General features: G+C 47.1%; 2 protein-coding genes and 1 long non-coding RNA gene across 6 annotated transcripts in view; 2 read left to right on the forward strand and 1 right to left on the reverse strand.

The window, feature by feature from the left end:
• Positions 1 to 3763, forward strand: part of EFR3A (EFR3 homolog A) — a 183929-nt gene extending 180166 nt beyond the window's left edge. For 2 of the 4 annotated variants that reach the window (XR_004480929.2, XR_007472515.1), the window contains one exon: positions 101 to 199. The gene's annotated coding sequence lies outside the window, so the exon portion shown is untranslated. Of the gene's footprint in view, positions 1 to 100; positions 200 to 829; positions 1022 to 2366; positions 2698 to 3395 lie in introns of those variants that run through there. The other 2 variants (XR_004480932.2, XR_007472516.1) reach the window with 2 other exon arrangements.
• KCNQ3 (potassium voltage-gated channel subfamily Q member 3) overlaps positions 2459 to 13682 on the reverse strand; it is a 291899-nt gene continuing 280675 nt past the window's right edge. The window contains exons 10-15 of the mRNA XM_033419771.2: positions 13443 to 13645; positions 12441 to 12543; positions 9890 to 10021; positions 7295 to 7387; positions 5176 to 5260; positions 2459 to 3510 (exon numbers count right to left, since the gene is read on the reverse strand). Coding sequence (XP_033275662.1) covers positions 2776 to 3510; positions 5176 to 5260; positions 7295 to 7387; positions 9890 to 10021; positions 12441 to 12543; positions 13443 to 13645 — 1351 coding nt within the window. The 3' untranslated portion in view covers positions 2459 to 2775. The remainder of the gene's footprint in view (positions 3511 to 5175; positions 5261 to 7294; positions 7388 to 9889; positions 10022 to 12440; positions 12544 to 13442; positions 13646 to 13682) is intronic.
• On the forward strand, positions 7188 to 13271 carry LOC125961619 (uncharacterized). Its single transcript, XR_007472522.1, has 3 exons — positions 7188 to 7314; positions 7862 to 10436; positions 11517 to 13271. It is a non-coding gene; the product is annotated as an uncharacterized LOC125961619 (long non-coding RNA).

Here is a 13682-nt window from a genome sequence, read left to right on the forward strand (position 1 = left end):
AACTTGAGTAGGTTTGGTTTGCATTTCTGGAATGCGTTTTTTTTTAAAGGAATATCAAAGAATATTCTAGATGATTTTTCTTTCTTTTTTGTTTTTTTAGATGGGAAAGAACAGCTCTTAAGATTCTTATCATTTATTCATTCATGAAGATGTAATTTGCCTTGGTCTACACTGATAAAGACAACATACTGCATTGGAGGTATGGAATCGACACAAACCCAACCCCTGCCCATCAGTTACTAAAAGAACCTAAGGTAATCCTCTAACTTTGGAGCCATGGTAACTATTTTTAACCTGAGGATGAGAAAGTCTCACTCTTCCAGCTGGGAACTCCATTGAGTTCTTGGAAAATGCCTCTATTTGTAAGATACTGAGGCCAGTAGGTTCTGCAAGAATATTAATAAGTTAGAAAAATAATTGGTATGTTAGATGGCTCAATCATTTTTGTCAAAAGATTCCAGGAAGGTCAGAATCAAGAACCGAACTCTAAGAAAGGGGCATAAGGTTTCTTAGGTCATCAACTGCAGCCATACTGAAGGGGGTCAGGAGGCTCACATGCCCTTTGCCCTTCAGATAGCCAGAAAGTCAAACGGCAAACCATGGGGGAGGGGGTTTCACGTCTGATGTATGTGTGCACTCTTGTGTATTTCCTACCTCGGACTTCAAAGCCAACACCCATCCATTCGTGGGACTCTCCAAGTAAAACTCCTTTTTTACCCCTCACAAAGCCAAGGACTTCGGGCTTTGGTTGTAAGTCCCTAAAGTCAGGGGCTGACCCTTCATTATTACTGTACTCTGAGCCTTACACATGGTACCTATTGACATATAGGTTGAAAGAAACCAATCTCTGAGGAAGGAGCTCCTCTCTCCAATATAGTGCAAGAGCCCTGCACTAGGTAACGATGAAACCATCCACCATCATGTCTGCCACAGCCATTATGGCTCTTGACAGGACTGCGAGGGAGAGCGTTGGTGGGACGTAGACACTCGCGTAGGCCACTTCAAACATCCTGTCATCAAGGTAACCGTCCGCAATGTGTGCTTAGATGTATGAAAAGAGTGAGACAGTAACACTGCAGTGTAGTCATTTAGCTAATTACCTCGAGCCTAACGGAAACCTTTTCCATCAGTGTGTTTCAGAGAATAGCAACATCTCCTAGCAGGATGGCTTCTGCTTCATATTAATGCTTATATAGTAGGACAGTGAGCTCAGCTAGTCTTATGGCTATGTGTGGTTTAAAAAATCTAGAGGAGGGGGCTTCCCTGGTGGCGCAGTGGTTGAGAGTCCGCCTGCCGATGCAGGGGACGCAGGTTCGTGCCCCGGTCCGGGAAGATCCCACATGCCGCGGAGCGGCTGGGACCATGAGCCACGGCCGCTGGGCCTGCGCATCCGGAGCCTGTGCTCCGTAACGGGAGAGGCCACAGAGGTGAGAGGCCCGCGTACTGCAAAAAAAAAAAAAAAAAAAAAAAATCTAGAGGAGGAAAAATGGATGGTTGTGGAAATTTTGTCTAGTTGCATATTAATGAATGTTGTAGCTCACTTGTATTACTACTTTTTTCTGAATCCAAAATGCAAAGCATCCGACAAACATGTTTTGCAATAAAAGCAGACATCCTCCTCCCGCTGGGTAAACAGTGTCACGAGTGCTTTCCACACAACAGAGTACAGGCATCTCGGTCCTGTTGTGTAAACTGCAGAGTGGCGTGGCAGGAGGGACCAGGGCCTGGAGTGAGTCAGCTGACCGGGCTTTGAGTCTCAGGTCTCTGGGGAACAATGGAGTGGCCCTGGACATATGTCTTTACCTGGGCCTAAGCTTTCTCATTTTTACAAGGAAGGATGTGGACTGGATAATTCTGTGCGCCCTCTTGACTCTAGTTCCTATTTGAGATGGATATTTTATACAAGTATCTCGGGGAAGAATGTGAATTGGAACCTCATTTTGAAGGCACTGAGCCCCTGCCCCGAGGGGCACCCCACTGCTGATAAATTCTGTTATCTTTGGCTACGTAATTTGGGAACTATCTTAATGTGCATGTGTGTGTGTTTTCTCCCTGCCTAGTCACAACTCATCCAACACGTTACACCTGCCACCACCCTTCACAGATGAGGAAACCGGGGTGTGATAGTTGACAATGACAGACTTAGCGAGGTCCCTTTGAGAGCTTTTGGAAGGTTTTCCCAGGCTTTCCTTAAAAAAATAATGTTTAAAAGTCTTGGTTTTGAAGATGTGATGACTATCTCGTTCCTGCCCCCACGTTTTTAGCTCAGGAGGCAACGTCACTGGTACGCAATGTATTTTTGTTGAGAGAATTATTTGCTTGCTTTAGAAAACGGTTAATTGTTGGACTGTTTGTTTTACACAAAGGGGCAGTGACGCTAGAAACAACGTAAACGACTTTCTCTGCTCACCCAACCAAAACCCAAACCAGACGACCACACAGACACATCGCACGGCTCCTCAGTCATTTCTCCCTGTACTGGTCCAGTCATGATTCAAAGTAAGAAGAGCGGATAAATGTGTATCCTAAAGAGGTTAGCGGTACCATTTATATAGTGTAAAGTCATGCAAACCATGCTTGAAAGGAAGCGGCTTCACTGTGGTCACCTGGAGGAGAAAAAGGCCACGAGAAGCCCCAGCCCAGGCGGGGCTACCACGCACATGCACGCGTTTGACGCAGCCACTGGGGATCTCACAGGTACGTGGCGGGTGTGAGAGCAAGTGAGCTATACAAAGTCCGTCTACATTACAAGGAGGAGCCAGCCCACGACCCCTTTTAAGTGGGCTTGTTGGAAGGGGTCCATATCGAATCGGAAATACCATCCCCCGTGGATGACAAAGGCATGGAGCCACTGGGCGTGAAGGGGTCTGTGTCCGTGTCTGTCTCACCCTCGGCGAGGTACCGTTTCTCCCTCATCCAGCTTGACCCCCCGCTCGGGCCAAACACAAAATCGTCTCTGTCTTGGGAGATGCTGAAGCCACTTGGAGAGCGTTCCAGCTCCTCGTGGTTGACGGACATCAGGGACAGGGGGGTGTCACTGTCCCGGGTGATGCTGCGTCTCTGCTGGGGGGAGACCCGGTCCGAGCAGGGACTGTGCAGTTCAGCCTGGGAGTGGTAGCTCCCTCGGGAGTCGAGAAGAGTCAAGATAGGCAGGACGGTGGGCCTTTCCGCATAGGTGGTTGCCGAGGAGGAAAGGGTGGCGTGAACCTTTCCAGAGCTGGGTGCCCCTCGGGACAGGTTCACGGGGTCGTGGGCGAAAACCCCGTAGGGGCCGGCCCTGTCAATGGGCACCTGGTGGACGCTGTAGGGAGCGCTGGGGGCGCCGGTCTCAGAGTCGTTACACATGATGGTTTTCAACTCCGCTTCCCTGTGGTCCTCTCTCTTCTCCGCCTCAGCTGGCGAAGAGGTCCCCTTGGTCGGGCAGAAGTCGGTGACGTGCACCTGCAGCCGCTCCATGTGCTGCATATGCATGTCCACCAGGAAGTCCAGCTTCTTCCCCATGTCGCGAACCTGGAAAACACAAGGAGCCGTGAATCGCTGCTTTCTTCCCCATGTCGCGAACCCGGAAAACACAAGGAGCCGTGAATCGCTGCTTTCTCCGGACCTGCGGGTAGTTTTACTGGTCGGGAGGAAAAACTATAGCGTTTACTTTTCAGAAAGGAAGAGGGTTCTTGCAAGTCGTAATCATCATAACAGCTAATTATTTTGTGCCTCTTGATTTTGAGCCTTGCGCATGGATTCGTGCTAATCTAAAAAAAAACAACACAGGGCAAGGACTTCCCAGAAAGCCGGAAGCAGAGAGATGGGTGGAGGACAAGTTTTACCCGAGGAGGAGGTGGCCTTGCTGCTGCGTTTGGGTCTAGGAGCGGGAGATCTTGATTTGCAAACACCCCCTTACAGAAGCATCTAGACGGTTTGTGTACATTTCCCCTACCTGGTGATGTGAGCCCCAAAGATACAAGGGCAGTGGCTAGCAAGAATTGAGCTCACAACTGGAGACCCTGCCTAGGGGTCTTGGAGGCCAGGGGAAGATACACTGAGATAAGCTGCATCTGTCTGTTCCTACCCACAGAATTGAGAACGTATCAAAATCTTTGAGTGCACAGACACAAGTGTGCATTCATGTGTGCATGGCATGTTCTTTCCCTGACAGTTCATAACTCACCAGGAAGCACTGCAGGCAGGTCTACCATCCTCTCTTACAGATGAAGACACAAAGCGTAGAACTAGGTCATGGCTGAGTTGGTACCCAAGCCTTAACAATAACTAGTACTTCTCTAGCAGTTAGTATGCCCTTTAAAGATATTAACTTATTTAATTTTCGTAACAGCCCTATGAGGTGGATACTGTTATTCTCTCTATTTTCCAGGTGAGGAAATAGAGGCACAGAGAGATGAAGTAACTCATCAAACATCACAGAGCAGGTAAGTGGAAGAGCTGAGATGAGAAATTAAAAATTTTAAATGGAAAAGGATATTCTTGATGTACCAAAAAAGATAATCATTCAAATTTTCTCTTGCTTCTTCTGCACAGATCCAATTTTAGGTTCTGAATAAAATAAAAGGATTGATAGGAATCCTAAGGGAAACTGACAGTGCTATTTATCTAGTGTAAAGTTGGGCAAACAATCCTGAAATATAAGCTGCTTTACTGCAGAGAGGAGAGGTGGCTACCTAGGGTGCTGTCACTGAATAGGTTTCTTTCTGCCCTGAATGAACCCCACCCACAGCCTGCCCTCCTCCAGGCCCCTTCACACCGGCCACACAATGACCCAAACTTTCAGGGAAGGAGGAGAATTACGAAGAAATGTGGAGAAGGTCACCAACATTCCTTAAACACCACGAAGTTCACGGTAACAGTAGCCACCATTTGTTGAGTGTTTACTGTGTGCCCGCTACTACTGTAGATAATTTACAGGTATCAGTTGACTTAGTCCTCATGGCAACCTCATGAGGTATTAAAATCCCCGTGCTACATACGAGGAAACTAAGACTCAGAACAATTTATTCACTTGCACGTGACCACCCAACCAGTAAAGTGCTGAATCGGCGATTTCATTTCCAGATCCTTTTATGAATGGTAGATTCTCAACTATGTTATCTCCCTATGAGAAAAATGACATTTGAAAGTAAATTTCACATACTTGTTTTTTGGTGAGAGAAAGGAAGGACCTACCTGCCTCTCGACTTTCACAAACTTCCCCATCATGCTCTGGTCTTCAGCTTCGGATGTGGGTGGTCTGGCCACGTACGGTTCATTCCTAGGAAAGAGCCCATGTTGCTGTAAGGTCGTGACGGCTACTTTTGCCTTGCAAGGTCATTTCAGCTAGGTGGGCTGTGGCCCCTGGAACTATCCTTCTCGTGTTCAGGCTGACGTGGTCTGGAAGAGGCCACGCAACTCTGGAGGCAAATGGGCATCAGGAAAGGCCAGCATTTTCCTGTCTTCAACAGGGACATCTCATGCTTACCGTGTTTACTGCAGGGAAGTGTGAAGTTTAACCAGTGGACCGCCAGGGAAGTCCTGAAGCTGAATATTAAGCTGCTCTTAGGAAGCTTTGTGTCAAGGTTAGTAACTGTGCCCAGAGTGTTTGATTCCTTTAAATTATGTTCCTTGGCCTTTCCGTCTCAGACGACTGGTTGAGGATGGAGTGGGGGAGGGGTTGCCTCATCTCTGAAATTCTACACAGTGGGGACCAATATTCCAATATTTCATCTGTTTCATTTAGTTAAGACTGGGAAAGAGATGTGAAATCTGGAAAATGATGCAAAAGATGCTATTCGTAGGTAACAGGATGGAGACGTGTGCTGCATTTGCTCCTTGGCCAGGCACAGTTCATATCTGCCTAAATTCCAGTTAGTTTCAATATTGCTCTACGTAGAAGAGACCTTTCAGGGCACCTAGCTATTGCTTGAAACCATTCATGTCTGGCACTTTCTAGGCAGTTGGTTTTTCTCTCTAGGCTACTGACTCCTGCTAAGACCCTGGCCTGTCTTGGGCTGAGCAATCTTGAATTAAAGCAGATGTCAAACACTGGTGGCCTGTGTGCTGAATCCAAGCCCACCAGTGTTCTCCTTGGCTTGCACAGGGTTCTAAACATTTAAGCCATCTCAGAAATGGGGAATTGTACATGAAATCTGGATATGCAGCTTTTCTTGAGAAATCAGACTGTTAACAGAGGATCTTCATTGGTAAAATTAGCAACAGCAGAACAAAGTAACAATTACCTCCTTGGGATGGGGCACGTTCACCCCTTGCTATTCTATCCCCAGGATTGAGGCCAAAGATTAGATGCTGTGTATTATCCTCCTTACGTTCTCCCTTCTTTAATAATAAGGGGCCTTATTATGATAAGGTGCATAACATTTCTTATGCCTACCTCCCTTCACTCATGTTACCTGCCTTGAAGACATTGGGGAATAAAGAAGTGTACACTTCTTTTACAGTGGACTTTCTAAAGCAGGCATTCCCAACGCCCGGGCCACGGACCGCTAATGTGAGGAACCGGGCCGCACGGCAGGAGGTGAGCGGTGGGTTACAGCCGCTCCCCGTCGCTCGCGTTACCGCCTGAGCTCCGTCTCCTGTCAGTCTTACAGTGAGTTGTATAATTATTTCATTATATATTACAATGCAATAATAATAGAAATAAAGTGCACAATAAATGTAATGTGTTTGAATCATCCCGAAACCATCCCCTCCCAACCTCCAGTCCGTGGAAAAGTTGTCTTCTGTGAAACCGGTCCCTGGTGCCAAAAAGGTTGGGGACCGCTGTTCTAAAGGACGGCTCCTTGTTCATGAGGACCTAACAAAGGACAATTCTCAAACATTTTTTGAGGGACAGCGGAGCTGCTCTGTTGAAGGACACAGCTCTGCCTGTTACAGTGTTGTCAGGGACCTGACATCTGATTTCCTTCTTGGGCTCTGTGGGTGATGATGCAGGAGAAGCCGAGATAGCTGACCAGGAGTGCCTTGGGTTCTGCCAACGTGACATATTCTTTCGGTTCCAATAAAGCTCATAAGTCTCCTCTTATCTTATAACTAGGAAACCGTTAGTTTCATTTTCAATAGCCATAAAAAGCAGTGTCACCTGCAGGGTCTGGGTGGAGGGGCTGCAAGTCTTTTGTACAGAAACCTCTCAGATGGCCACAGGCCGGAATAGGCTTCAGACTCTTTCTCTTCATCTGGTTTAGGGGAATGGCAACCTCACCCCACCGTGAAGGAGCCTAGCTGAGGTTTGGGGAATGCTCTGTGGGCTTTGGTACCACACAGCCTGCCAGCCCATGACCATAGGCCCCACCTGGGAGATTGCTGGGATGGGTAGGTGAATGCTTTCTGAGACTTCTTATGTTTTGGAGTAGATGGAGGTCCAGGGGTGAAAATCATATCTATTCTGAAAGAGAGCACACAAAGAGAGGGGATTAAATTAAAAACAGCTTTACATGAAAAGAGAAGAAAGCAATTCATTCTCTTCCTTCTGTAGTCAGCTGTGGGTTTGGAATATAAAGGAGAAGAGAAACGAGAGAGGAAGGGGGAAAGGGAAAGGAAGGGGTGATGGGGGGGGGGGCGAGGCAGAGACAGAGGGACAGAAAGAGGGCAAGAATTTATAATCTCAATGTATCATTATCTTTTTTCGGTCCAGGGGTACCGGGAGCATCTCTCTACCCCAGGGGAGAGAGGCAGCCAAACCACTGAGACAGGGTGACAGTTGTGTCTTGTTATTTCTTACAGGAAATGTCATGTGTGCTACAGCCTATCTGGTCTTCCAGCTCTTTTATTCCACCCAAAACACCTAGTTAGGGAGTTTTTCCTCCTAAACCCTAGCCTCTGTTTTCAGCTGTGCTCTCTTTTCTCTGCTGCTTTGCAGGCTTCTCCGACCATTAGAGGGATGATCCAACACTGGCTCCCACACCTTGCTTCCATTTCTGCTCAAGCCACTAGCTCCCTATCTGCGCCACCCTGAGCACAACAGGAGACAAACGCCCCCCCACCCCCTCCCCTCATCAAGTTGCAGGGCTAGGGCAGGGGCCGGGTGTGGGAGCAGCCTTGAAGGCTGATCACAGGCCTAGGACCGCTAAGACCACGCACCCAGAAGCAGCCATGCCTCACGCTGTGTCTCTGCAAACCCAACCGCTCCTCCAGTGACCCCACCATGTACTCAATCACCCTTCCTTTCTCTCTGGCCTCCTGCAGTGTCAGCATGGCTGGGGGTATGTGATTAGCCCACTTAGGCAGTCAACCTCCCGCTAAGACTCAGAAACTCCTGTGCCTGATAAATACCAAACATGATGACTGTGCAAAGGTCCACTCAATGCACATTAAGAGGGGCTGATATTTTTGGAGGCCGGTATGTCCTAGACATCATGTTCCCTCCTTCCAGCTCTCAGAGAGACACATTGCATAAATAACAGCATGTTGGGCTCAGAACCTGTTCACGCCTCCTTTTGCTCGGCGGCATTGAGCACCGATTGTGTGCCCGCCACTGTGCTGGGCCGTCACAGTTGGTATTCCGTTTATGGATAAAGGAAGGTCACAAATAAGCATTCTTCCAACCCAGCAGCATCGTTAATGGTCAACTCATTCAACATGATGGTCCTACTAACTCTGCAGGACAACCCAATGGTGAAATATTCAGATGAGAAAACTGAGGTTCAGAGAGGACCTGACTCATGTCAATTTGAAATCTCACACAGGTCTGGAATGAGCCTCAGGGCTTTGGCTTCCTGATGTCAGTTCTATGACTTGACATCAAAGTGTCCTTTAGTTGTTTTAAATGATTTTCTTTTTAAAAGGATATTTTTACAACTCATTGAAGATTTGATCAATTTAAAAAGTAGAAAAAAAATCACACATGGACTCATCACATCAGTAGAGCTATGGTAACCCCTTGGGGGAAGTCTTATTTCTTTTCTTTAGGCTCCTGTAAGGGAGAGTGTGTATGTGTTGTGTATATTTCTGAATAAACGTTATGTGTGTACATTTTTGTAATCATAGTGTATAAATAACATAGTTAATATCATCACAAGATCTAGGTAGACTATATATAAATATAATCATACGTATGTCCATATAAGTATCTAAGTGTACTATAAGTAATCATATTATGTATATATATATTCACCAATCACATAAATTTTTATCTCACTATATACATTTTTAACATGTCATTTGATGGCTGCATAACTTTTTAATGAGAGCAGGTACCATTATTTTCTTAATCACTATTTATAGATTTGAGGCAGTGTGGTATGTTACAGAGAATGGGAGTTTTGTAACCAGTTGGATCTGGTTTGACTTCCAGCTCTGCCACCTACTAGCTGGGTAGTTTTGGGCAAATCCATCGTCCTATGAGCTTCAGTTTCATCACTGGTAAGATGGCAGCTATAATGCAATACTTAGGGGGTTATAAGGGATTAGAGACATAAATGTAGAGCACCAGGTGCCTAACAAAAATGGAGGCAATTACTGGGAATTGGGAATCAATGCTGTTTCCATATTTTCACTAGTATAAATAACACTTGATGAACTTTTAATTGGGTGAAAATTTCTATTTAGAATTAGTCAACTGGACTCATCTTAGGTAATCCCAATTTTGTTGGCAACATCCAAAGCAGCACAATCAGGGGACAGTAGCACAGATGCCTTTTTTCTCCCTGAGGCCTAATCAGGGTGTTGATCTTGGCCGTGTCAATGTCATAGAAATTCTTCCCAGCCTGTCTGATCTGGTGTTGGTTGGCCTTGACATCCACGTTTGATGAATATGTTTGTTCTTAAAATTTCTCCCCTGCACTGTGGATTACTGAATGCCTTTCACCCTCAGCGCTAAGGTCTACCTGGCTCTGTCTAATTCCTTAGCAGTCAGGAGAGCACCATCCTTCCAGGTGTGCTGTCTTACCTCGTCTGAAGGTACTTTATCCTGGAAAGCATGTCAAGATGTCCGGCGGAATACTGCTCAATCACATCCTTCACATCATAAGGCCTCAAAGTCTCCTTGAATTTTTTTTTATAGAGACGGAATTGAAGAATTCTGCAAGGCAAAGTAGAGACATTTGTACATCAAGAGTGGACAGTAAAGGAAATTATGATACAAGATGAGCAAACTCTGGGGCGGGGGAGGATAAAACATCCAAAAAGAAACAACTTGATGAGAAGTTTCAACTCTTGGTCCTGGTTCTACCTCTTGGAAACACACTGAATGAGGCTGGCTGGCGTCTCTCCTTCATGACTACCTCCTTCTACTCATTTGAATAATAAATTCATTCATAGTAACAATAAGAGCTAACATTTATTTCACATTCATTACATGCCAGACACTGAGCTAAGCGCATTTTTAACAATTTGCTAATAGATCAATTCACAGATGATGCAACTGTGGCCGAGAGAGCTCCAGCATCTTCCCAGGGCCATCTAGCTCATAACGTCAGAGTTTCCTTCAAACCCAGGTTTGTACGCGGACAAGGCTCACGGTCCTAATCCTGTGTCACACTGCTTTCTGTTTGAGGACAGCTGACATATCTCTTCCTCAATAGCCTCCTTAGTCTTTTGGCTTACGAGCTCCTGGAAGAGAAAAGCTAGCTTCTGTTCCCCGAGTTTTCTCAGGTTCTCAATTAAGTGGGGGCACCCAGAACTTGGAGATGCTGAACCCTCACCTCCATCTTCCTGGGAACCAATAAAGTCATCCTAGGTGATTAATGCTCCTTGAAATTCCCATCACGAGGTCAACTCTTGCTGAACATAGTGTCAGTTAAAACCTTTAATCATAGGCCAGGTAGGAAACACAGCTTCCCAGGTCCTCCCATCTCATACTTGTACAGGTCTTTTATTTTTTGGCTGCATCGGGTCTTAGTTGTGGCACGCAGGATCTTAGTTGTGGCACGCAGGATCTTAGTTGTGGCACGCAGGATATTTGCTGAGGCATGAGGGATCTTTCGTTGCGGCAACAGGTTTCTCTCTAGTTGTGGCATTCGGGTTTTCTCTTCTCTTCTAGTTGTGGCATTCGGGTTTCTCTCTAGTTGTGGTGTTTGGGTTTTCTCTTTCTTTTCTCTTCTCGCTCGAGCTCAGTAGCATGTGGGATCTTAGTTCCCTGACCAGGGATCGAACCTGAGTCCCCTGCACTGTGAGGAGGATTCTTTACCACTGGACCACCAGGGAAGTCCCATGTACAGGTCTTTTTTATGGTGCATTCAAGGCTCATTTTGCTTGTCATAGCCCATGGCGTCAGCCCCTAAACACTATTTTTGCCTATTGACTGTATATCCAACTCGCCATCCTTTCCAATTTTATGTGATTTTCTAAGCCTGCCTTTTACATAGCTCCATCTAAGGTAGGTATCAGGAACTATGGCTTGCAGGCCAAATCTGGCCCACTGCCTGTTTTTGAAAGTAAAGTTATGTTGGAACACAGTCCCAGTCATTCATTTATAGACTGTTTACAGCTGCTTTTGCACTACAGAATCAAAGTTGAATACAGCGGAGACCTACGGATCATAAATCCTGACATATTTACTACCTGGCTCTTTACAGAAGAAGTTTGCCAACCCCTGAACTAAGGCATCAATGACAATGCTAAAAAGGATGGGGCAGAAGCCAGACCATGAGGCATCCCGGCAGAGACCTCCCTCGAGCTTGACACAGATTCATTCATTGGTTTGCTTTGAATAAGACCATTCAACCAGTTATGAATCCAGGTAGTTGTGTTTTTATCCAGCCTCATTTCTGGGACATTGTACAGGATGGGATCACGAGGTACCAGGCCAGCGGCTTTGCTGAGGGTCACATATTATAAACTATTGTGCTCCCTGATCTACTGGACTGGGAATCTTCTGAAAATATCACGACTAGTTCTCAGAGACTCTGACTTAGTTTCCAGAATTCACTGCCACTATGGTGGAGTGCTTGTAAGCCCATATCCTGGTCAAAGTTTCCTTGAAGTAGTAGCATATTTTTATTTTCTTGTGGAATTCAAAACAAAACAGAAATAGCCAGGGTGAATTACAGTCTTGTCTGAAGCAGACAAAAAAATCCTATCCGTGATTATCTTGTTGAAAATGCTAATTAAAAAAGAACTAGATGGATGAAGACAGACGGAAGAAAAGCTATTTTGAGTGAGAAGCCTTATAAAAGAAAACTCCATGTCAATACACCCCTGCCTCTCCAACATCCTTTAAAATAAATGGTGGCCGAAGCCAGACAAGAGGGTGACAATCGGAAACACTGTCAGGGGCCTGTGGAAGCATTTTTATAAAACGGAGAGCAAGGGTCTCCCAGGATGACCTGCTAATGCAGCCGCTCCCTTAGAACTGACATAGTCTCTGGACTTGACTCAGGGGTTACCTGAGGGATCTTCTGCCCACCTTCCCAAAGCCCAAGAGCACTTTACAAAACCGCACCCTGTGGAGCTGAGCTGGGGCCTCGGGAGGCCCACAGGCAGGGAGGAGGGGGCGTTACCTGACGGCTCGGATGGCGGCCTTCAGGGTGGGGATCATGTCTTCGATGAGGAAGTCATTCCCGTAGCCCCTGTCCTCCGCTATGGGGTCGGCCGTCCCGGCATCTGGGAGGGAAGGAGACACATGTCAAGGGCAGGTCACAGTACTCGGAAAGGCTCGGGGACCTGGTTCGGTCAGAGCCATCCAAACTCAGCCTCCTGCATCTCCATTCCCATTTCAGAAACCCCGATGCGTCCTCCAGTTGTGACGTCATTCCGTCATTCCGACCCTCTCCTCATCTCCCTTCTGTTATCCAGATGTCTGAGTCAGAGGTGCCTGTAGGTCAGGACTGTTGCTGGGGGAGAAGGCTAGGGTGGAGGTGATGTGAATTCCAGGGTTCCGGAGTGGCCCTTTGGAGGCAGCAAAGGGACACACGTGGGTGTTTATCAGACAGACCCGGGTTTGGATTCTTGCTCTGTCAGTCATTATCCTTGTGACCTTGACTTGGGGGGTGGTCACTTTCTGAGCCCTACTCATCCTCCCTTTTCGTAAGTGAAAGGGGCACACAGATGTGTTGCTCCTACAGCCCCCATGGGGCACTTCTCCAACACCTCCTCCCACCCCTGGGGGTGCTGAGTTCCCCAGGTGTCCAGATCACTCTGCACCGGGCCCCTCTCCATCCTTCGAGGTGACCTCCATGGCAATGCACTCATCAGGGCCCCCCTTAGGATCCATGGCGGTATGTCCCAAGGCTCCCTGGAGGGGATGTGCAGACACATGTGGTGACCCTGGCCCAGGAGAACAGCTAACGTGGGCCCTCTGCTCTTGGAGTGAGTGCAGGGACCTATCACAGCCCAGGGGCTGAGGATAAGACAAGTGAGACGCTGATGCAGGGCAGCAGGAAAGGGCTACTTTGTAGACTGCAGGGTTCTTCCACAGGGAAGGGAGGGAGGGAGGGGAGGAAGGAAGAGGGTGGGAGGAGGTGACAGGGAGGAGACAGGGTGAGGAAGAGGAAGGGCGTTACCTTCAGAGCTCTGCCAGAAAGCGTATGCTTTCATGCGGAAGGCGGTGCGGAAACGCTCTTTATTGTTTGAGCCAACAGGCTTTGGTTCTTTAGAAGGACTTTCTTCTATGGCATCTACATTCAGAGGGGTAAATAGCTTTCCTTTAGTATTGCTACCACGAGGATTAGAAAGGCGAACCCGATCCAAGAGACCCAGCTTTTGGCTACAAAATAAGCAAAAGTGAACAATTTTCCTCCTTG

This window comes from Orcinus orca, chromosome 17 (genome assembly GCF_937001465.1).
Source record: "Orcinus orca chromosome 17, mOrcOrc1.1, whole genome shotgun sequence".
Taxonomy (NCBI): Eukaryota; Metazoa; Chordata; class Mammalia; order Artiodactyla; family Delphinidae; genus Orcinus; species Orcinus orca.